At 50.8% G+C, this 21,649-nt stretch overlaps 2 protein-coding genes across 3 annotated transcripts; both read right to left on the bottom strand.

Annotated features, from left to right (window-relative positions):
• Positions 1-3,163: 3,163 nt before the first annotated feature.
• On the bottom strand, positions 3,164-5,872 carry TPI1 (triosephosphate isomerase 1). The gene is made up of 7 exons (XM_066569867.1): positions 5,679-5,872; positions 4,878-5,001; positions 4,717-4,801; positions 4,458-4,590; positions 4,264-4,349; positions 3,985-4,072; positions 3,164-3,717 (listed from the first exon to the last, which is right to left on the bottom strand). Exons 1-7 carry the CDS (start codon positions 5,788-5,790, stop codon positions 3,599-3,601), a joined length of 747 nt encoding a protein of 248 aa, XP_066425964.1. The 5' UTR covers positions 5,791-5,872; the 3' UTR covers positions 3,164-3,598.
• Positions 5,873-6,002: 130 nt separating this feature from the next.
• USP5 (ubiquitin specific peptidase 5) lies at positions 6,003-21,397 on the bottom strand. Of its 2 annotated transcripts, none has more exons than XM_066572186.1 (20): positions 21,259-21,397; positions 19,695-19,820; positions 19,331-19,397; positions 16,477-16,610; positions 16,006-16,151; positions 14,898-15,082; positions 14,231-14,325; positions 13,530-13,723; positions 13,306-13,377; positions 11,982-12,063; positions 11,639-11,764; positions 11,045-11,198; positions 10,484-10,658; positions 9,071-9,159; positions 8,684-8,875; positions 8,012-8,155; positions 7,716-7,861; positions 7,478-7,631; positions 6,770-6,854; positions 6,003-6,600 (listed from the first exon to the last, which is right to left on the bottom strand). In XM_066572186.1, the coding sequence occupies exons 1-20, from the start codon at positions 21,364-21,366 to the stop codon at positions 6,507-6,509; spliced, it is 2,568 nt and encodes an 855-aa protein (XP_066428283.1). In that variant the 5' UTR covers positions 21,367-21,397; the 3' UTR covers positions 6,003-6,506. The 2 variants fall into 2 exon arrangements, with proteins under 2 accessions (XP_066428283.1, XP_066428284.1); XM_066572187.1 differs by having other exon boundaries at positions 8,753-8,875.
• Positions 21,398-21,649: the final 252 nt, after the last annotated feature.

Here is a 21,649-nt window from a genome sequence, read left to right as displayed (position 1 = left end):
AAGTCAGGCAGGGCTGCACAGGGTGGTGGGCACTGGGGCGGTGAATGCCTAATTAATTAATTTACCCTCCAGTAAATGTTTAATTAACATGTTGACCAGAATTAGCCTTGGGCTCTGCATGAAGCCTCCCCGAATATGAGCATGTGGATGCCAGGAAAGGGTTTTCGGGGTGCACTGCTCCAGCTCCGTCCTCCAGGGTGTGGAGCTGGGAGGATTGAGCTTTCCCATGCCCTGCCGATGCCAACAGCACTGGGTGTTTACCAGCCAGGAATGCTACTCAGAGCTGATGGTCAGCAGTGGTTCGCAGTTAATCCAAAGTCCAAGGCTCTGCTCCCTTTCCCTTCAGTGCCCTTTGCTCCTTTGCAGTGCCTGGATAACGTTAGTGCTGGCTAAACTGGTCCAGGCAGAGCTGCTCACACAGCCATCAGCCACAGCCCTTCCTGCACAGCACCCTGCGCTCAGGGCTGCACGGCGAGCTGCCACCTGCCTTGTCCTGCTAGGCTCCCCCGTGCCGAGCCCTTCTCCTGTGCTACACATCTGAAAGTCAATCTGAATTCACTCCCTGCTCATTATCACACAACTACAGATTGGTTTGGATTGGAAGGAACCTCAAAAATCAGCTTGTCTCAATCCCCCTGCCACCCATTAGACCAGGTGGCCAAGGGCTCCATCCAACCTGGCCTTGAACAGCTCCAAGGATGGGGCAGCCACAACTCCTCTGGACAACCTGTTTCAGTGCCTCACCACCCTCAGAGTAAAGAAATAATCTACATATGAACACTTCATTTCCTGCCTTTGCTTCCTGCCCTAAACATTCCCTAATTACAGATGGAAACACAAATCTTTAAACTAGAGAAATTTTATTTAGATTATATATATCCTAAACTTAATTATACTGATAATTAGGGAGGGTATGTGCTAAAAGCAGGCCCGCACACCCTCAGAGGAGCACAGGGTGACGATGGCAGGAGGGGGAGCCCAAGCAGCACCCGCCAGGCTGCTTCCAGGTCCATTTCGAGGGGCACAGGAGCACAGTGGCGGGTGGGAACCCAAATTAAGGACTCAGAGAAAGGAACACCCTGTCCAGCCCCATCCCAGGAGCCTCAGCCCCCGAGCACCTTTAGGATTAGGGGTGTAGCTGTCTTCAGAAGTGTGGGACACAGGACAAGATGCAGGGGAAGAGCATTTGGGGATTGCACAGGACTCATTAGGGAATGATTAGGGCAGGAACCAGGGGTGATCTAGGTCACACAGAGAAACAAATATAGCATACAGGAATAAAAAGGGCCAGTCATGTGTCAATGGTTTGTGATGATTTGTCCACATCCTGCACCTGATCAGTGCAGCCTGTCGGGTCTTCTCATTAAACTCCTTTTGCACTTTGCCCTGCGTGAGGAACTCGTGGTCAGAGCACCACAGGGAGCTGCTGCTGGGGGCTGGAGAGGCCGGGATTGAGGGGCAGCCACTGGGCACTGCCTGAGCCCAGCTGCTGGAAGGAGACACCCTGTACACGTGTGTAAATACTTCTGTAAATACACAGAGGCTCACTAGGGCACCTCTGTCCTGCTCAGCTGGAGCAGAGTGGGATGAGGCTGCCAGTGCTGAGTGGGAGGGCTCTGCGTGGATAGATCTGTGTGGCCAGCCATGGCCATGTTTAAATGCAATATATTCAAAATCACAGAATATTCTGAGTTTAAAGGGATACCCACAAGGACCATTGAGTCCAACATGTGTGTGTGGTGCCTTCTGGGAATACAAGCTCAGCCTGGCTATTGTTTGGGGCTGAGGATGCGGAGCCATCGCAGCCTCTCTCAGGCTGTCACATCTGGCACAGTGCATTTTTCTCCAACAGCAACCTGTTTAACAGCCAACCACTACAATTTGCTGTGAGGATCTGGCATTATTTCCATTCCAGAAAGCTGCAGTCCTGCCAGGAAGCAGACAAAAAGAAGAGAAACAAGATCTGGCATTCCTGCTGATATAGAAATTATTTTCCATGCGTTTATTCCTCATTAAATTAATGTTTTCATGCCCCTGCATTCTCTCAAAGCAGCAAGATCAATGTCCAGCTCCCATCCGTTTTCTTCTATATAGGTCACTCTCCTGGGCTCTTGTGCTGTGGGCAGGGCTGGGCAGGAGCAGGAGCTGACAGCAGAGCTGCAGCTGGTGGCCCAGCCCTGAGTGACTGTACCAAGTCCCTGCAGCCTTAGGAGCACTGTGTGCCCCTGCTGCATCACTGCTGCTCTGGTCTGGGTGACCCAACAGCCCCAGACTACAGCCCTGGCCCAGCAGCCTCTCAGAAACACAGGCTCTGGTTATAGAAAAGTTTTCAGATTTTTTTTTTGCCTTTGAATGCCTTTCCTTCTTTCTCCATCACTCCACACACATACAGAGCTGCCACCTCCTTGCTGCTGTCAGGCTCTTCCTTCTCAGACCACCTGATATCCTAGGAAGGAGATCCCTCCCATCCAGCTGGGCAGCAGGAAGCTCCCCCAGCAGCAGTAAGGCAGGAGTCCCCACAGCATCAGTGTTTTTCCTCCTGGCTCCTCAGGTCCAGCCCCTTGTCCCTCAGGTGATGCTGGCACTAGCAGCTGGAACACTGCCCATAGGCTCCCAAGGATGCACCGCCTCACAAACAAGCTCCTCCTTGTCAGGCACTTCTTTTTCATCATCCTCAGTACTACCAAAAAACCCCAGCAGCTGGGAAGTAATATCAAGTCTTGTTTCCTCACCCACCAGCACATGGCTGAAAGCAGGCAGCAAGCACTGCCCCAACACAGGGCCTAAGTAAAATCCTTCCCTGCAGAGACTGAGCTGCTCCACTCTACATTTAATGAGCAAGGTCAATTACCAGTCCTTACAGGCAAAGAGCAGGGATGAGCACATTACTGAGCCTGCCAGGGAACACTGCCTCACTGGTGGAGCAGCCAGGTGCTCTAGCAGCCACTGGAATAGACACAGATATATCAGAATCACCACAGGCCCAAAGAAGAGCTGTTATATGACAGAAGCAAGATGCAGGTAGAATCTGTGAAGTGCCTACTGGGGTAACAGTGGGTCTAAGGGAAAAGCCCACAAATCAGCCACCAGCCACCTCCAAAAACACTAAATTCTCTACGCTGCTTGTCCCCGAGATGCTTCCAAATAAGATCCAGGACACACCTTTGCTTTTTCTGTTTTTCATTTATTGTTCAGTACGGGACACAGGTGAGGTAAGACATCTCACAAGGATCTAAGCTGACAGGTTCCTTGCTGATGGAGCTGAGGGATGCAAGACTGTGGTTCCTTTTCCTCCCCGCAGCACCAGCGGCCCCCTCTCCCTGCAGGGCTGCAGGGAAAGGGAGAGATACTGGCCAGGTGGGCTGTGGGCTCTGAACAGGTCAAGGGGAAACTGAGGATTCAGCTCAAAGAGGAGACTGCCAAGACAGGCTCCTGCTAACAGGACTCTGACGTGGTGGGGGTGATTAGCAGAACATCTACAACAATGACTGTGGAGGGGGAAAGCCTCGGGGAGGCCTCCGTACTGAGACGTGTGCAACAAAAGGTCCCTTCTTGCTTCCATTTCTTAACCACAAGGGACAGCTCCTCATGGGGTGCTTCAGTGTTTGGCATTGATAATATCCACGAACTCTGGCTTGAGAGAAGCTCCACCAACAAGGAAGCCATCCACATCGTGCTGAGAGGCCAGCTCCTTACAGTTGCTGCCAGTGACAGAGCCTAAGGAGGGAGCAGTGGTTTAAGGTCAGATGTGCCAGCTCTAGGAAAATGGAGCCAGGGCAAAAGCAGGACTGGCAAGGTACCAGCCACCTCCTGCAGACAGCAAGACTGTCTCCCATTTATCCAAGCAAGCTACCCAAACAAGCTAGAAGGTGATTCTTCATGCTCTCACAGTCAAGAGTTTCCTCGCCAGGGAGAGAACGATGCAGCAACAGGTAGAGAAACTAAGCACTTCCTGCCCTGGAAAGTCACTCCAGACTCACTTACCTCCATAGATAATCCTAGTTGACTGAGCAACAGCATCAGACACGTGGCTTTTCAGCCACCCCCGCAGCTTCTCATGAACTTCCTGAGCCTGCAATACAATGCAGGAGTCACACCGAGGCCTGAGCCATTCTGTACACAGTTCCCTTCCAAAGACAAGGGAACAGATATTCTCTAAGTCACTAAGAATCTCCAGGAGATTCTCACTAAGAATCTTCAGGAAGGTTTCCTGAGGGGCAAGGGTTAGTTGATCATTTAATCAGCCACCTCCCCTGCTCATACCTGTTGGGGAGTTGCAGTTTTACCAGTTCCAATGGCCCAAACTGGCTCATAGGCAAGAACCACTTTACCCCAGTCCTTCACATTATCTAGGGAAGAGAGAGAAGGTAGAGGTGAGCACAATACCCCCATACTGGGAAGAGCAGAGCTGGAAAATGGCTAAAAACCCCATATCAACCATTTATTTTTCCTCTTACCAGCAATAGCCTTGGTCTGTTCGAAAACCACCTTCTCCGTTATGCCAGCTTCTCTCTCATCCAGCTTCTCTCCAATACAGGCAATGACTCCAAGGCCCTCAGCCAGAGCATGAGCCACCTTCTGCCCAATCAACTGGGAATGGAAAAGAAACAAGGCAGCCAATAAAACAGGTTAGAGGTCTGTTTTAATTGCTCACTCTTCCAGTCTTTGTAGACCCATCTTAGCTGGACCATGTCTCCATTGTATGAGGGCACTCACCTCATCAGACTCTCCAAAAACATGCCTTCGCTCTGAGTGGCCTAGGATCACCCATGCAGCTCCAATATCCTTGATCATTGCTGGGCTGGGGAGAAAGGAGATGACTCACTGGAGGAAATTCACATCCCAGAGGCACCCTGACTTTACTCTCCGTGGCTCACCTGATCTCTCCTGTGAAAGCTCCCTTTGGTACCTTGTAACAGTTCTGTGCTGCCACGCCAATCTTTGCATCGAGCTTCTGACGGGCAAAGTCTAGGTAGATAGAGGGGGCTCCACAAACCACCTCTGCAAGGCAAAGCACCCTGTTACCCTTGTGACAGGAGAAGGGAAGAAACTGTACCCGGCCACTGATCCTGGCCCCAAGAGGTCATCCCTCTCTCCTGGGAAGGCACAGCCCGCCCCTCCTCACTGACATTTGGGGGCCCCTCTGCCACAGGACAATCCCTGCTATCCGATAACTCAACAGCAGGTAGGAAAGCCCTTTCCAGGGAGCTGGACAGGCGATACCAGGCCGACAGGCAGGTCACAGGGGTCCCTTGGAAAGTGCCCAGATAAAAGATCGGGTGCGAATCCCACTCTGCAGCCTGGGCCTGGCCGAACCAGGAAGAGCCGGGTTGTGCCTGGGTTATAACCGGGCACAGCGGCGGGGCAGGGGCTGCAGCGCGGCGCTCCGAGAGCCCCGCTCCCAGGCGTGGGGGCCAGGCCGAGGGAGGCGCGGGGCCCCGGGCCCGCGGGGTCTGTGGGGATGGGCCGGGGCGCCCCGCGGGTCGGCCGCACGTGGCGGCCGGGCCTGCGGGTACCCGGATCCGGTTTCGCGGGTATATTTAGCGCCGCTGCCGCGGGGTTATATTTAGGCCCCCGCCGCCCTCTGACATTTGCCGCTCCCCCGCCCGGGCCCGGGCCCGGTCCCCGGCTCCGCAGGGCCGTGTGGGACGTGCGCTACGTGCGGGCCGCGCCCTCACCGGTGTCGGCGGAGAGCTTGGCGCTGTTCAGCGTATGGATGAGCTCGCCCAGGCTCTTCTTGTCGCCGTTCATCTTCCAGTTGCCCCCCACGAAGAACTTCCTGGGCGCCATGGCGGGAACGAGCGGGAGCGGGGCCGGCAGCGGAGGAGACGCGAAGGTCAGCGGCGGCAGCGCGAGCGGCGACCGGCGCCCCTTTTATAGCCCGGCGGCGTCTGAGGCCCCGCCCCCCGCGTGCCCCGCCCAAGACCACGCCCCGCGGCGGAGCCCCGCCCCCTGCCCCACCCGCGCTCCCGCGGCCGGCGGGGTCAGACCGGAGCCAGGGCGGTATTTCGACTTTTATTTTGTCCCTCGTGTATTTTGGCATGTCAAGGGCACACAAGGGGAAGCGCTGCTCGTGGCCCGCCTTGCTGCCCGCCCCACGCCCCCGCCCGACAGGGCGGGCAGGAGGAACCCCCCCATTCACAAGCCACACGTACACACAAGCCCCCTCCTCTCCTTCCGGACAGCAAGGAGGTGGCATCATCCCACCAAGCAGCGAAGCACTAGGGCTGTGTATCACGGGGGTGAGGACAGTGAGGACATTTCCTATAGAAACAGATATTCCCAACCCCCCAAACCCCCTTCACTCATGTCCACAGGGGCTCCAGCTGCCAGCCGATTAGTCAGTGAACTCTTGTCTCCCCATGTCTCCACAGAGAGGCCGTGAAGGGACTGGGGAAAGGAGCAGGGACGAGAAGGACCCTGCTCCCACCCTCACTGCCCCCACCCCTTTTCCCCCCCACACCTTTAGCCCACTCTCCCCCCACCACACACAGCAAGAGGATGTTCTAGCTGGGAATCCGCTGGTAGAAGTAGATGTAGCCCAGGTCCTTGGGGGGCTTCTCAGAAGCACAGACTTTCTGGTCGTTGTAGATCACCCACCTGCAACAGGCACAAGAGGAGCTCAGGAATGCCATTCCACGGCTAAGACACAACTTGATTACACTCACCTGCTCTCAGCCCCAACCCCCCAAGATCTCTAAGGAAATGGGGCAGGATGGGGATTTAAACCAGTCCCCCCTCAGTTCCCTTACACTGTGGAAAACCTTACCTGCCATCTTTCTTGATGTGACAAACATAATGTCCGCACATAGTTGAAGTGCCCATGTGGCTGATGAAGGCAAACAGCTGATATTCTTGAAAGGAGGAGGGAAGAGAGGATTGTCAGGGAAAGAGGAAAGATGTCTTACTCCCTAACACCCTGTGCAAGGCCCCCTCTAGAGAAGGATCCCTGAAGGAAGCTTTGCTGGGTAATAATTTAGAACTTGATCCCCATCAAGTGTGACTGTGAGCGCTCTTAAGGCCAAGCATACAGGGAAATAGGAGATGCTAACTTCCATTTAGCCTTCTCCCAACTTTTTATTTGGGCCATGGGTGCTGGATGGGTAAGGCAGGGATTTCACTTCCCTACAGCCTCCAGCAGCACTGGCACAAATTCTGCTTTTTTCAGTGGGAACCAAAAGGGCAAAAAAAGCCTCCCAGCACCACTGGACAAAAGCAGCACAGCCCCTCCTGTCTTTCACGTGATGGCACTTTGCCAGCCTCTCTCTTATTGGCTTCCACGTAATCCTCATCCAGCCTGAAGGGTCTAGAATACTTTGCCATTCCTTCCCTCTTCCTCCCTGCTTCCACCTCTACAACCAGACCAGCTCTGCAATAGCTGCTGCTGCTAAAACCTGCAGTACTGCATGGATCAGGAATGACAAAAAAATGTTGAGTTTGCACCCCAAAATCCACATTCCTCTGGCTTGGAACTCACTTCCAGGCCCATCGCGCACTTTGGGACCCACGGGGACGGATTCAGAGATGGACTCAGCTGCCGAGCGCCCCTCTGAGATATCCATAGCAGCTTCTGCATCGAGGTCATCAATGTGACTGAAGATCCAATCCACAGCACGCTCCAGACTGTTGTTCTGGAAGGAAAAAGAAGACAGTGAACTTGGGAATTCCTGTTCCTGGGAAAATCCTTGTGCTCTGATGTCACTCGTGCCTCTCACCGTGGCTCTAAGCGCTTTCATCGCCTGGTCCCGGGAGAAGCCCATGGAGACAATGGTGGCCACACTGTCTTCTGAAGGAGGGTCTGGGCAGGCAATAGTTGACCCTGGCCCACTGGATCCAGGGAGAACTAACGGGTTAGCAAAGTCTGCAGCAGGGAACACAACACAGCTCAGAGTAATCAGATCTCTCCAAGAGGGTACAGCCCAAGTCCAAACTACTTCAGTTTTCCACTGTGGTAGCAGGACACAAGAACAGCCCAGAAGCAGTAAGCTTCACCACGACCATGGCCTCGTACCTGGATCATCCATATGAGACATGACCCAGTTCATGGCCGCCTCAACCCCACTGTTCCCTGTGTAATACACGGCTTTGCGGCAGGCATCCATGGGAAAGCCCATTTCCACTAGCTGGATAATCACCGACTCATCCAGCATGGGTGCTGTGGGGAGACAGATGTTAGAGTCACCCACTCCCACCCATCCCTGCTGGCTCCATTTCATCTCGTGTCACACAGCCTCCAAAGCCACCACTTCCTAGCTTTATTTCACACCAAGTTCCATCTCTTGGCTTTTCTCAGCCACCTTTCTTCTCCAGAAGAGCAGTCTCACACACAGGCAAAATGATTCAACCATGAACTCGAGAGTATTGGCTCTTCTGTAGGCTCTGAACCTACTCCCACTGTGGTTTATAAAAATTAAATACCCCTACCAATTAAATCCTGTATAAATCCCAGCTCTGCCTCCTCTAAATGCACTGGACACGCCACCCCAACTTGCACAGAACAGGAATCAACAAACCCCCTTGCATAACACCCTTGCATAACAAGCATGCAAGGGAGGCAGCTGGCAATCGCTGACAAAAGGACAGGGAAAGTCTGAGCAAGTGGGAAACTGCTAGCATGGGACACAAGGCAAGGAGAGCAAGGAAATGAGTCAGGCATCAGGAAGAGAGGAGGAGAATCACTAACATGTCGGAGAGGAGAAGTGAGGGGAGCAGAAGGAGTCGTCGTCCTCGTTGCCATAGAACCCCAGGCTACCTTTGGGCTCATCTGGTGTCACCAGTGGGGGTGCGATGTCTGGCATTTCCTCTTCTCCTTCCTGCAGCCCCGTTCCCTGCAGTGCAGAGATATCCAGCTCCTCTGGCATTTCAATGGAAACATCTGCAAGATATGGTCTTGCTCAGCCTCCACATAGGGGCACAAACAAAGGACTTGGCTGGGAGATCTGGAAGGGTGAATCCCTGGGGATGTCTGCAGCAACTTTTGGGATAGCTACTTTCCTCCTAGCAGTAATGACCACAATATCCATATGTGACTCCCAGTACCTATATGCTCTGTACTTCTCATCCTCCTTACCAAGCTTTTTGGGCACCCAGTCCAGACCGAAAGTGAACTTCTTGATCTGGATGACCAGATAATCTGGGAAAGAGGCGAACCGCGTTGTTCTGGAAAAGACACGTAACATTTTTAAACACCTTGTCAGCAGAGACTGAGGGTATCTAGCTGATCCAAGAAATCAGTGAGTAGGACAGAGTCATGTCCTGAGCAAGTTGGGGGATACACCTGTCTGTCCAGCTTGTCTGTGCTGAATTTAAAGCTCCTCAAACACAGAACCATTTCTAAGGCAGAAGTCCTAACAAGATGAGGTGGAATGCAAATCTTGGAGATGAAAAAAAATAGTATATATTCTCTACCTTCCAATCTTGTATTTTACAAGCCTGGTTAGATTTTGTTTAATTAAAAGTCTAACCCTTAAGGAATGTAGTAGAAATAACTCTTTTTATTAGACCAACAGATACACCTGCAGGAACTGTCAAGAGCACTTTTTTGGATATGAAACAGAAGCAGCGACTTTTAAGTTAACTGAATTTGATTAAACATTATTTAGTTAGACAATTTGAGAGAGAAAGTGTCTGGAATCTATGAAACAGAGGGGAACATTTGTGAAGGGAGAAGCACCTGTAAGTGAGACAGATACTCATTACCAGGTGATAATTGCAACGTGCTGTAGAACTAAATTAAGTGACAGTAAAGTGTTTGAATACAACTCAGAAAAAATTAAAACAAAATGTTAATTTTCAATGTGATGTCTGTTTATAGTAGCTATTGCTTAATAATGGAGCATTTGTTTAATAATTTAATTAATTAATTACTATTAATTAATTAATGGTATAGAAAAGCACTTCCAACTCTGATGACTTTCATTGCAAAAGAACACTCAGCATCACAGCAGAAAGCTGCTTACATTTCTAGTCTTGTCACTTCAACTTTGCACTGTTGCATGTGCGACAAGCAGTGAGAAAAATTAAAGCTGTTTTTAAAACCTTGCTACTAGCATTTAAACTAGCATTCTTTCAAAGAACTCATGCATCTGTTACACTCAGTGTTCTGCTCAGATCTTCACAGTTAAAAACTTGAAGAAATTGTAGAGATAGTGCAAGATCAGCGTCATCATACAGTCAGTACAGATTTCAAAGCTAAATTTTAAATTTACAGTAAAAGATACTATTTTCTGAAATACCACTGTGTTTTCGTAGCCTCTCAGCAACCGAAATCTGATGGCTAGGACTTCACTAGCACTGCTGTTCTGCTCACTGAGGGTAACATCCAGCACTGATGAACTGATCCCCTCTCTGCTTCAGTGTTCTATGCACCCAGGGTGTGGAGGACTACAAAGCTTTAGTAATCTTCTTCCCCCAAGCCACTACAAGAGGTCCCCAGCGATGCAACTAAGGCCAGCTCATCACAGCTTAGCTGACACACACTTACTTGAGAGCCACAGACTTGGCCTGCAAGGCTGTGCTCCAGAAATCATCCACCTGCTCTGGAGCTCCATAGGCCTCTAGGCAGGAGCTGAAAGGCACCTTGGCTCGCACCAGCTCAGGCAGCGGCTGCTTCTCCTCCTCTGCCTGCCTCTTCTTCTCCTCATACTCCAGCAGTTCATCTAGAGAATAAAGCAGAGGAGTCAAGGACCACTTCTAGGTACCTACAAAGTGACTGGTGTAAGCTACAGCCAGAGGCAGAGCAGGCCTATAGATACAGGCCATGGAGAATGGAGCACAGCTTCCAGAGCACAGTTCTGCTACTGCAGTCACTCCTGTTGTGCTGCTGAATCACAGCCCAGCTTGTGGTAGCCGAGGGAGAGGCTCCGGAGGGACATCACTGTGTCACACCACCTCTGAAGATATCAGCCTGATCCCAAAAAGCAGGAGAAGGACCTGGCCTCAGAAGTGGCAAAGAAGTTCCTCTTTCATTTAAGGAGTTCTGTGAGAAGAGTACAATATACAAACCTAGGGCTTGCTGCTGTTGTGGTGTTGGCACATTACTGACCTTTGTTGAGTGCAGCATCCATGGGCACAGGCAGCTGCATAATGTAGTCCACACGCTGGGTATATTTCACTTTTTCTGTGGCCAGGCACTTCAGCTTCTCCTCCACCAGAAAACGGAAGACCTCGTTAGGGTTCTCCGAGCTGCGGCAGTTCCTCTGGAGAAGGAGAAATTAGAAGGACAGATGTAATATCAGAATGGCACAAAAAATGATCTGCAGTAACAGTGATGTCACACAGCACATGGCTGAAGAGTAGTCACTTCTGTACCCAGTACCCTGGAAAAGACAGCAAAGAGGAAAGTCAAAGCCAGCTTCTGTGCTCCAGGAAGCCATGGCATTCCTGCTCCTAGAGAAGAAACTTTACACCTCCAGCTGTGCCACTCCCAAAAAAGATTTCTCCAGGGAATCAGCCCCGAAAACATGGCCAAGCACCTATTCTTCTCCACCCTGGCAGGTGCTAGATGGCCCACTTCCCCGTGTTCTTTCCCTCTCTCTGCTCTCACTGCCAGCTTCTCACCTCCACTCCTCACCCCTTACTGTGGGAAGAAAATCAAGCTGGACTTTTCCATGATTTGCCAGATGGACTCAACCATTACCTCCACCATGTTGATGAAGTGCAGAAAGAATTCCTGGGCATCCTGCTGTCGGTTAGTGGAAAACTCTGGGTGCCCCTTTCCAATGAGGGACTTGAACATGCGTGGAGCAATGCCATTTTGCATACCCTGCAAAGAACAGTGTGGAAGAAGGTGGTCATAATTTGCCAAGCATGTGTCCTGGCATGTAGCACTCTATTCTTAGCCATGCTTTTCTTCAGGTGACAGGCCTTGCAAGAAGCCCCAGCACGTGTCTTCAGAAAGGGTTCTCCCTCCTTTGCCATGTAGCACACAACAATACCTCATGCAACACACACATCAAGGGGATGCCATGTCCAAGCCTCACCTTCTGATCAGGCTGCTGCTCCCCATCTGCAGAAGCTGGCCTTGAATACTCTCCAGAAAGCAGTCCATGGCCCAGTTTGGCTCTGGAATGACAAAGTCACTGTTAGTATCAATGTTTCTTCAATTTCACATGCTCCAGGAGCCACATCAACCCATCCAGCTCTGACACTGCCATGGGCTGTCAATCTCACAGATAATAGCTTTCTCTGCTGCACCAGGCAAGATTATCTTATAGTAGTCTGCTCTCTCTGGCCCCTGGAGACATCACTGACTTCAAAGTTACCAGGGCTTTAGGGTGCCAATCTCAACCACTGCTTGCACACTGAGTAGAACAAGAAGGAACAGCTGGTGCTGAGCCACAGAGCAGCTGTGCATCAGCCAAGCTGAGCTGCAGCCTGACGGGGGAACGGAGCAGTGTCTGACTGTGCAGGAGACAACAGGGCACAGAGAAATTGTCTGAGCCAGAAATAGCACTGCTGTGAGCAGACTGGTCACGTTCTCCCAGAGGAAAGATTGACTGCATCAGGCACTTAATGGACAACAGTATGTGTTTAGAGATTTACTCCTACACCCAGAGCCTCCTGCTATTCCATTTCACTCCAGTCCTTCCCCATCATTACTGCCATTTGTCTGGAACCAAGCCTTACCAATTCCTCCTTTTGACCAGGTAATCATCTTTCTGGCTGTCTCACCTTAATCCCCTCTCAGTGAACACCTCACTCCAGGCTGCCTGAATTTAAAATCCTCCTGTACCACTGAACTCCCTGTCCATAAATCCCACCTTCCATTCCTCCACCCCAAACTTCCACATGCTTGTTTGAGAGCAGCTGCAGCACAGACTTGACATACTTGAAATGCAACCCCCTCCCAAATCTTGTTTTTCTCCTTCTGCATATTCTCCTGCACAGTATCTCTTGAGGGAAGCCTTTCTAGGCATACATAAGTTATCTAGTGAGAATAAAGCTGCCTAAACCTATGTATCCCCTTGCTCTTTGCCATCTCCCTCTACTACAGATAGCAAGCCCCTTTTAACTGTTATGCAGAGAGAAGCTGCCTCCCAGAAATCCCCCCAGTTTAACAGGCACAACACACAAAATACATTTCAGAGCCTCTCATGAACACAGGGTGCACTCTGTCCTCTCCATCTAGGGCATTCAGCTGAAATTCCTTGGCTTAGATCCTCATTGATCACTGAGGATCAGTGTCTCTGGTGACAGGCAAGGAAAGAGAGGTGAGGCTTGAGGGAGAACCCTGAAGCAAAGGAGCACAGAGGGGATGCATCCAGGCAGCCTCAGCCTTCCTTCTCTCACCAAAATTTTACATACACTTGTGTGCTGAAATCCTGTGTGGGGTCCGAAGGTGCACTTTGGAATATCTTCTCCAGCTTGTCCACATACCTGCAGAGCAAAACAGAGCAATCTAAGGGATATGCAGCTTCATCTGGTAAAGATGCAGTTCTGAGCATGATTACTGCCACAGAAGTGCACAGCCTGAGGGGACCTTTGTACTGATCCCAGCCTCATGGAAAGGAGTGATTAAGCTCACTTACTTTCTCTGGAAGTCTGGGATACTGAACAGCACCTGCATCACAGAATTGAGGTAGCAACTGTTGCCCAGGTTACGGATACCAGTGTACCCAGGCCCATAGAGGGGCTTGAGCTGAACACCAGACTCCTGGATGAGCTCCCACTCGCCAATGCGCTGGTTCATGTCTATTTCCAGTTCTGTCATTGTCTTGTCTGTCTGCAGAGGGAAAGAACAGGAAAATCCTCAAAGAAGACACAAGGCAACATCAGAGGTGTGAAAAGTGCAACGCTGTAGAGAAACAGAGTCAATCCATTCTGGTTTATTCTCTAAGTAGAGGAGGAAGAAACAAGAGTTGTTTCCATATATAAGAATACCGGGGACAGAAAGAGGAGGGAAAAGAAATATGTGAGACATCTGAACGATTCCCTAGAAAGAGGCATGGAAACCGCACACTAACAAAAAAAGGTCAGCACCTGGGAGCCTCCCTGCCCACAGTACTGACACATAATCCCAGGGCAATAATCCTGAGGGACATGAAAGAAAGGCAAAAAAGGCAATCAAAGAAGAGAGGCAGATGAGACAACTCTCTGTGTGACAAAAACCCCAACATTTCTTGACCAGGAATGGCTCTGTATAGCCACAGAAAGTTGGAATCTAGCAAAGACACCTCAGAGCTGCTTCTCTCTCCCTCTGGGCCTATGGAGGACACCACTTCCTCCTCACCTTCTGCATCTTGAGCATGTCAATCCCAAAGTGTGCCAGGTGTTCTGCCAGGTTGGGATCCAACACCATGTCATCCTCATCATAGGAGTAGACATCTATGCAGGAAAACAGAAAAAAAAGGAACTTTTAATGGCCTGTGATCTCAAATTCACAGCTGGATGAAGAAAGCGCTCAGAACTGGGTGTTTTGACAAACTGAGCCATTGGACTTTCTGCCCTTTCTCAGCAGAATAACGTTAACAGACAGAATGGTGTTCTAAATCCTCCTAAACATGTGACAAGACAACTTTGTCACTGATCAGGGTACAGAGGTACACTTATGCCAGGAGTAATGAAAATAGGTTACTGTGCCATATACTCTCTGCTCAGGATTTGAACACACGATTCTTTGATAAACACCCCAACACAGAAAATCAGACAGCAACCTGGATAACTATTCTAAAAGCTCCCAATTACAAGGGAGGGACAGAGGAAGGCGAGGTTTTTTTATCAGCTCGTTCTTTGCCTCACACAAGAAGCAGGTCATCAGAGAGGCAAAGTTCACAATGGGATGACACGGCATGTTCCAGGTCACAAGATGGCCAACACCACCCTGATACCTGCAAGAGATCTGCGTCAGCCTGAGAGGTGCCTGGCCTCCCTAAGCCTGGGAGGAGCCCCATTCTCACCAGCCCCATCAGGAGTGATTGTTCCCAGTTTCACAGCCAGAGGGTAGCCGGTTTCTCGGTAGTGCTCGACCGCGTGGTTGTTGCCGCCGCTGCCGTCGAAGTAGCGCCGACCGCAGAGGATGGCTCCGTCCGTCATGTTCAGCCACAGGTTCTCCTTCATGTCACACTTGCTGCACTTCCAGCCACTATTGACAAGGACCAGAGAAAAAGAGATCAGAGGGAAAACATCTGGGTTCTACCTCCCAAGCCCTCACCATTGCTGCCCACTGCAATATCCGTAGTGTAAGTGATCCCATTCCTCTTCTACTACAGAACACTGAGAATCCTGACATACCCTAGTGTGCCACCTCCTCTGAATCTACTGTGACAAGGTGTCAGGACCCAGGACATCCCTCTGGCTGTCCTGAGCAGCCAAGACCCCTGCCAGGGGTCTCAGAGACCCTGGCACAGAGACCAAAATGCCTGTGGTTTTGATTATGACTTGTGGAGCAAGTTACCAACCTTAGATGAAGATCTGCAAGGCCCCGACAAATTAAGTAGAATGATAGTGAATTTATCACTGGGTGAAAAAGTAGATTTTGGGGTTTTTTAGAATGGAGGTTCAGGGGGCAAGATGGAGGGATCTGTTTGTGTCCTGCCTTTCTCCTTCTTCTTCTTGGCCTCCATCTTCTGCTGTGATGTTGGCACTTTTAGATTGGTTTAGAGTAGAAGCTCACATAGGTGATAGGTATTGGAAAGTTATTGTAAACATTGTATACGTGGTTTTTAGTATAAAGACATAACATCACCCCGGGGGCAGGCAGAGTGCCTGGACTGTCTTGCTGAGCAGACCTTGGCAGGACAGGAGAAAGCATTTTATAGCTAAGATACAATAAAGCTAAGATACAACCTTGAGGCCAAGAAATTAAGAGCCCTGACTCCTTCTTCCAGTGCCAGGCTGGGAAAAGAGACTTTCTAACGCATCTCAGGGTCACTCTGACCAGCTAGAGACCCCGACAACAAGGCACACCTGGAGACTCCCAAAAGAAGCCTCATCTGCTGCTGCAGCCCAGCACAGGAGAAGGGCCTGGGACACGAGTGACACAGCAAATTCCAGTACTATGCTCACCACGGTGGGATGCGAACATCGTTCTGAAGCTGGTGCAGGGAAAAAGCGTGCTTGGAAACACGGCGAACCTCCCCATCCCAAGCCTGCACCTCCTGCTTCCGTGAGGCTGAATCTGCTGTCAGGATGGCCTCAATCGCACTGGCAATCTGGAACCAGGACAGCAGGAGAAAACATGAAGGGCTGGACTACCATGGTAAAGGCACAAGAAGCTTCCAGTGCTACAGCACTCCACATTTAGAGAAGTTGGTTGGGACTTTTGGGAGCCTCAGTCACACACAAGGCAGAACTCTGTAATATACATATATACATATTTTATATATATACAGCACTGTGAAAGTGCAGAGCAATCCTGGTGACTGCCAGCTGAGACTTCACAGCAGTTCTGCAAGATCCCCTTCACAGGGCAGTTTCCTTCTCTGTAATGGTACATTTCCTCATCAACAGTAACCCCAGCCCTCCAGCCAAACATACCCTGTCTTTGACCATGTCTGGTAGTCCCTCCAGTCCATCACGTGGAATATCCAAATGGTCCGGCAAAATCACTATTTTTACATCTTCGTCATATTCAAACTTTTCTTCTGTGATGTCAAATCCACCTTCTACACCTACAAGAAGAAAAAAACATTGTGGTAACAGGTGAAACCAAAGAGCTTGGAAAGCTTCTTTCCCCATAGCTTACATGAAATAAAGCACCATGACTAAGACAACTATCTAAATCAGTGATCCACAATCTTTCTTCCACTTCTGGATCCCAGAGCTTCTGCTGGTGCTGTGGACTTCACAGGAACAATTATAAGCCTAGTGACAATAGATTTTGTTTCTCCCAGCTCTTTTTACAGATGCTTAAAAACAATCTCCAGACTCTGGCTACAAGCCGGAAGAAAACCAAACCTCCTCTAGATGGGCACTGGCCAGAAGAGAGCCGTGACGAAGCACGGGTGTTCAACCTTAACCAGAATACTCAAGAGAATGAATGGAGATGTGCATGAAGAGATCATCTTGTAAGCCAGGACAAAGATCAGGTCTCTCAGCATCTTTAAGAAGTCTGTCTCTCTTTCTTGCCTTTTCCAGAAAGGATAGTCTAGAGTCCTGCACTCAAGCAAGAAGAACCAGGAGCTCCTCTGGAACCAGAACATCCAGAATTGCAGAAAAAGTCTGAGCAAAGGTACAGTGATAGTGGTTTCTATGTCCACCTAGCTGTGCTCTCCAGAGGTTGCACCAGAAACTGGAGGTCCATACATGAAAGATTATTTGCCAGTTATAAAGAGCCATCATGGACACCCACCAAAACATCTGCAGTTTCTGCAGATTCCCTCACCTACAGTTTTTGGACTATATAGGTACTCAGAGGAAAAGCTTGGCCTTCTCTGTTCTGCAGATATTCACATCCTACATCCCAAAAGGAAACAGGCAGAAGACACATGGCTTATTAGCAGCCTAAACCCACTGTGTTTTTAAACTGAATTTCATTTATTCCCGGAAAAATTGCACGCTGTGACTGCAATAATCTCTGCAACAAATATCTGAACATCTGCAGCTGCAACAAATCTCTGAAGGGAAGAAAAGCTTTTGCTGCTCAGTGCCTCTGCCTCAAGAATCCTGTGTGCAACACAGTTCTGATAATCACTACTGCATTTTCTTGAAACATTCTTGTCAAAAATATCCAGTCCCATGATATCTCCTGCAACTCCCTCCTTAGATACCTAAAATTTTTACACTATGCACAAACTGCTGCATATGAACACAATGATTTTAGAAAACAGTCACCAGCATCATGCAACAACATACCTAGATAATCCTCATCCTCTTCTGTGCCTCTCCAGCATAGCCCAGAGATTTCCTGTCACCACTTCACAGAGTAAGGCAATACACAACCCCCCAGGGCATTACACAATTCCTGAACCCTAAACAAACTAAACCAGACTGGTGAGGTTCCCTCAGGTGGTTTTGTGAGCCTTCTGAGGCTCCAGATGAGAAAGAGGGTCAATAGCCACCAGCTTGCCCTGAGGTACACTGCCTCCCTTTCCATGGTGGTACCTAAGCATCACACACCACAAAAGTCCATCTACCAACATGCAGGCATAGGAGACAAGCACTGCAGATCTCTCATTGAGAGGGGGAAATGAGGTACAGAGAGATCAAGGGCTACATTTTGTTCACAAATCTTTCTAGTACTTTAAAAAAATCTCCCATGTCAGAATTAGCTATACCACAACAGTTCAGCTAAAACAAAGATTAAAAAAAAACTTCTCCTGAACTTGAGACCATTGTCTCACAGGGCCAATACTTTCTTTTATTCTCTCCTGCTCCATTCACACCACTAAGCTGTTATCACAGGCAGGTATTTGCCAACTCACTGACAACACTTGGTGAAAGACCTTTGAAGAATTCAGGATGCAGAAATAACTTATAATGCAGACCAGGCCTCATGTCTCCAAAAGCAGCATAATCATATTTATACATAAAAGCACTGGCTACCTGAAGAAACAGAGACTTCAGCCTCAATTTTGCTAGGAGTGTTCTTTGGGGCTCTATTCAGCTCACTAGCAAAACAAGGAGCAGCTGCCGTCTTAATAGTGATGTTTGTGCTCTGGCAGTAGACGAGTCACTGGGCGTCTACACCAGGGAAAAAGTGAGCCAAAATCAAGACATTCACAGTCCAGATTCTGGATTTCCCTCTAGTGGTCAGCTTCCAGCAAGCCAAGAACCTGTTACTGCTACAAATGTTCCTGTTCCTTCCTTTATGTGTCTCCATAATGGCTCAGAAATTACCAGCTGAGACTGCTCCAAATAAGCAGCATCTCCACTGACTGCCATGACAGCCTTCTCAGTCGGTGAAAGACAGTAATGGGAACACCAGCCTTGCTCTTCCAAAAAATTGAATATTTAAAATATTTTTTATGTTTTAATGTTCATGCATTTCCTCCAGTATCAGCCTTTTAAGACCTAATGAACCAAAAATGCTAACAGAGCATTTCTCATTAATTTCTTCCTTGTCTGTATCAATAATGCTAGTTTAATATCAGAAGAGTTTAAAAAATAGTTTTTCTGCCAGGACCTTCAAGTTTACTTTTCTCAGACACAAATTTTAATTCTCAGACACAGGATAATAAACATACACGGAAAACAAGGTGCAACTCTGGATACAGAACACAACCACCACCTTAATGACTGTTCTACAGACACTGCTCACCGGAGACACACTGGAAAACATGAAGTCTGAATTTGGCCAGGGATACTAGCCAAGAAGAGTAAAGCAGAAGAGACAAACCAGGCAGCCCCTGGCTGAACACAGGGACCATACAGCACATAGGTGCTTCCTTACCAATGGCCAAACGAGTTGGTTTCTTCCTCGGGGGGTCCCCAGCACTGGAGTTGGTGTCTTCTTCCTTCTGTGGCATTGAGAAGAAATAGGGAAATAAGAGTTAAGGGGACAGGCACGCTGTAGTAAGCCTTAGGGACTGAAATCAAGCTACTCTGAAAACAGAAGGAAACCAGGCAGAAACAACGTGGGCAATCCATAAAACAACTCAGCACAAGCAGAACTGAAGCACTGGAGTCCCTCAATTCACCAGGAAAAACAACAGCTGCATCTCAGGAGAGAAAACTCTGTATCTGATGGAATACACAGACACAGCCTGGCTCTCAATTTCAGAACAAGTTTGAGTATATGTATTTTTATTTTTTACCAGTTTACGTGTTCTTTTGAGGTGCAGGTAGACCCGCTGGCCTGTTTTCTGATAGTGCTTTTCCACATACTGCTTCCCAAAGCCCAGGAACGTGTTCATGCAGATATACAAGCCGCCATCTGACTCCTGGAAGGAAGGACAGACAAAAATGAAGGGAGGTGGTCAGGAATGGCATTCCAGCTGCTAGGATAGGCAGGGCAGACTAGTCATTATTCATTAAGTCATGGCAACAGCTCATTCCTACATAACAGCCACAAGTAGCTAGTAAGAAATAGGATGGCAAGCCCCAGCCTGGCTGTCCCAGAGGAACAGGTACTCCTGTCACGATGATGTATTTAAAAAACTATTTGTGTGTTCATTTATGGCAGGATGCTACCAAATCAGGAAAGCCTGAGTTTCCAAAAGAGTTTACCTTGCAAAAGGCCCCTAGCACACAGTTTACAAGTTGAGAGCATGGTACAATCATTACCAGCAAAACTGTGGTACCCTGTCCAAACACATGACTCCCAGAGCCATAGGGAATGCTGCCAAGCTACAGTGTGAGGAAGGTTAACAGACCATTGTTTACTTTTGCTGTTGTGTTCAAAAGCCTGTGAGCAGCTTGGAAACAGATACAGAATGTGCCCCCACCATGCCATCAGCAGCTGGAAAACACCACACTCATTCAGCAGATACCCTTTTCAAACTGAAGGGGCAGGGGACCCAAATGCAAGGGCTGGAAAGGAGAGAAACCACTCAGAAGCTTTCAGAAGCTGCTGGGACTGAGACAGAGCGGGCAGCGCAGGGTCAGGCATCCCTGTGAACCTCGGGGAGGGCAAGAGGGCCAGGATGCCATGTGCAGCTGCCCCGAAGGACCCGTATCTCCCTGCTGGAGCCCAGCTCTGCGGGATGGGGCTCAGCACGGACGGGCGCCCGCCAAGAGGCCCAAGGGGCACCTCGCCCTCCCGCTGCCTTCGCCGCCCCTTTGGTCCACTTAGGCCGAGCAGGGGTAGCGCAGGAAGCGCAGGGATGTCAGCGGGGTGGAGATGGCTGGAGAAAGGACCACTGCCATCTTAATGACACAGCACCGCCTCGCCCCCCGCCCGCCGGGCCAGGCCAGGCCGCGCGGCGAGGCCAGGGAGGCGGCTCAGACCCGGGCAGGGCGGGACCCCCGGCCCGCCCCCCGCCGCCGAGGGCGGGCCCGGGACGCGCCCGACCCCCGCCGGACTACAAGTCCTGGCGAGCCGGGCTCGGAGGGTGCGGGCCGGGGGCGCTCCCTCTCCAGGGGCTGCCGGCGGGCCGAGCCCCCGCCGATCGGGGCGAGCGCCCTGCCCACGCCCGCCCCGGCCCCAGAACTACAGCCCCCAGCGCGCCGCGGGCGGGCGGGGCGCACCGCGAGGCACGCCGGGCGTAGTAGTCCGCGAGGGCCCTGCGCGCCACCCGGGAACGGCCACCGCGGCCACGGGGGAACCACAAATCCCGTGAGGCCCCGCGCGGGCGGCGCCCCGGCCGGCGGCGGGGTGGGAGCCGGCCGCGGCGAGAGCAGCCCGGGCGGACGGGCGGGCCGGCGGCGGGGCGCGCTTACCGGCGTGTCGAAAGAGAAGGCGCACTCGTCCTTGTGGACGCGGTCGCCGGCCTTGGGCACCCGGATGGACGGCAACACCGACAGCAGCGCCTCGCTCAGCTCCGCCATGACAGCGGCTCACCGCGGCACCGCCCACAGCCCCGCCCCACCCAATCGCAGCCTGGCGCGGTCAGGCGGGTCCTAACCAATCGGCAGCGAGGCTGGAGGCCGGACTCGCCCTGCCGACCCGCCGGCTCGCCCAATCGCAACCGCCCTCCGGCCATGGCGGGAGGCGGTGCCGGGCTCCTCCACCAATAACGACGTACCGAGGGGCGAGGGGGCGGGACTGTCTCCGAAGATTGACAGCGGGGCGAGGCGGGACGTGATGGGCGGGGACTGCGGAGCCGACGCG

This window comes from Molothrus aeneus, chromosome 2 (genome assembly GCF_037042795.1).
Source record: "Molothrus aeneus isolate 106 chromosome 2, BPBGC_Maene_1.0, whole genome shotgun sequence".
Lineage (NCBI taxonomy): Eukaryota > Metazoa > Chordata > Aves > Passeriformes > Icteridae > Molothrus > Molothrus aeneus.
The sequence above is the reverse complement of the archived record's forward strand: the minus strand, read 5'-3'. Positions and strand labels throughout refer to the sequence as shown.

Coding starts and splice junctions, on each gene's coding strand:
- TPI1 (XM_066569867.1), bottom strand. CDS start 5,790: ATGGCGCCCAGGAAGTTCTTCGTGGGGGGCAACTGGAAGATGAACGGC. Junction 4,802..4,877: donor GCTTTCACAGGAGAGATCAG/GTGAGCCACGGA, acceptor CTTTCTCCCCAG/CCCAGCAATGATCAAGGATA. Junction 4,350..4,457: donor ACAGACCAAGGCTATTGCTG/GTAAGAGGAAAA, acceptor TCTCTTCCCTAG/ATAATGTGAAGGACTGGGGT.
- USP5 (XM_066572186.1), bottom strand. CDS start 21,366: ATGGCGGAGCTGAGCGAGGCGCTGCTGTCGGTGTTGCCGTCCATCCGG. Junction 16,152..16,476: donor CAGACATGGTCAAAGACAGG/GTATGTTTGGCT, acceptor TCCTGGTTCCAG/ATTGCCAGTGCGATTGAGGC. Junction 9,160..10,483: donor GCCAAGTCTGTGGCTCTCAA/GTAAGTGTGTGT, acceptor TGTCTTTTCCAG/AACAACGCGGTTCGCCTCTT.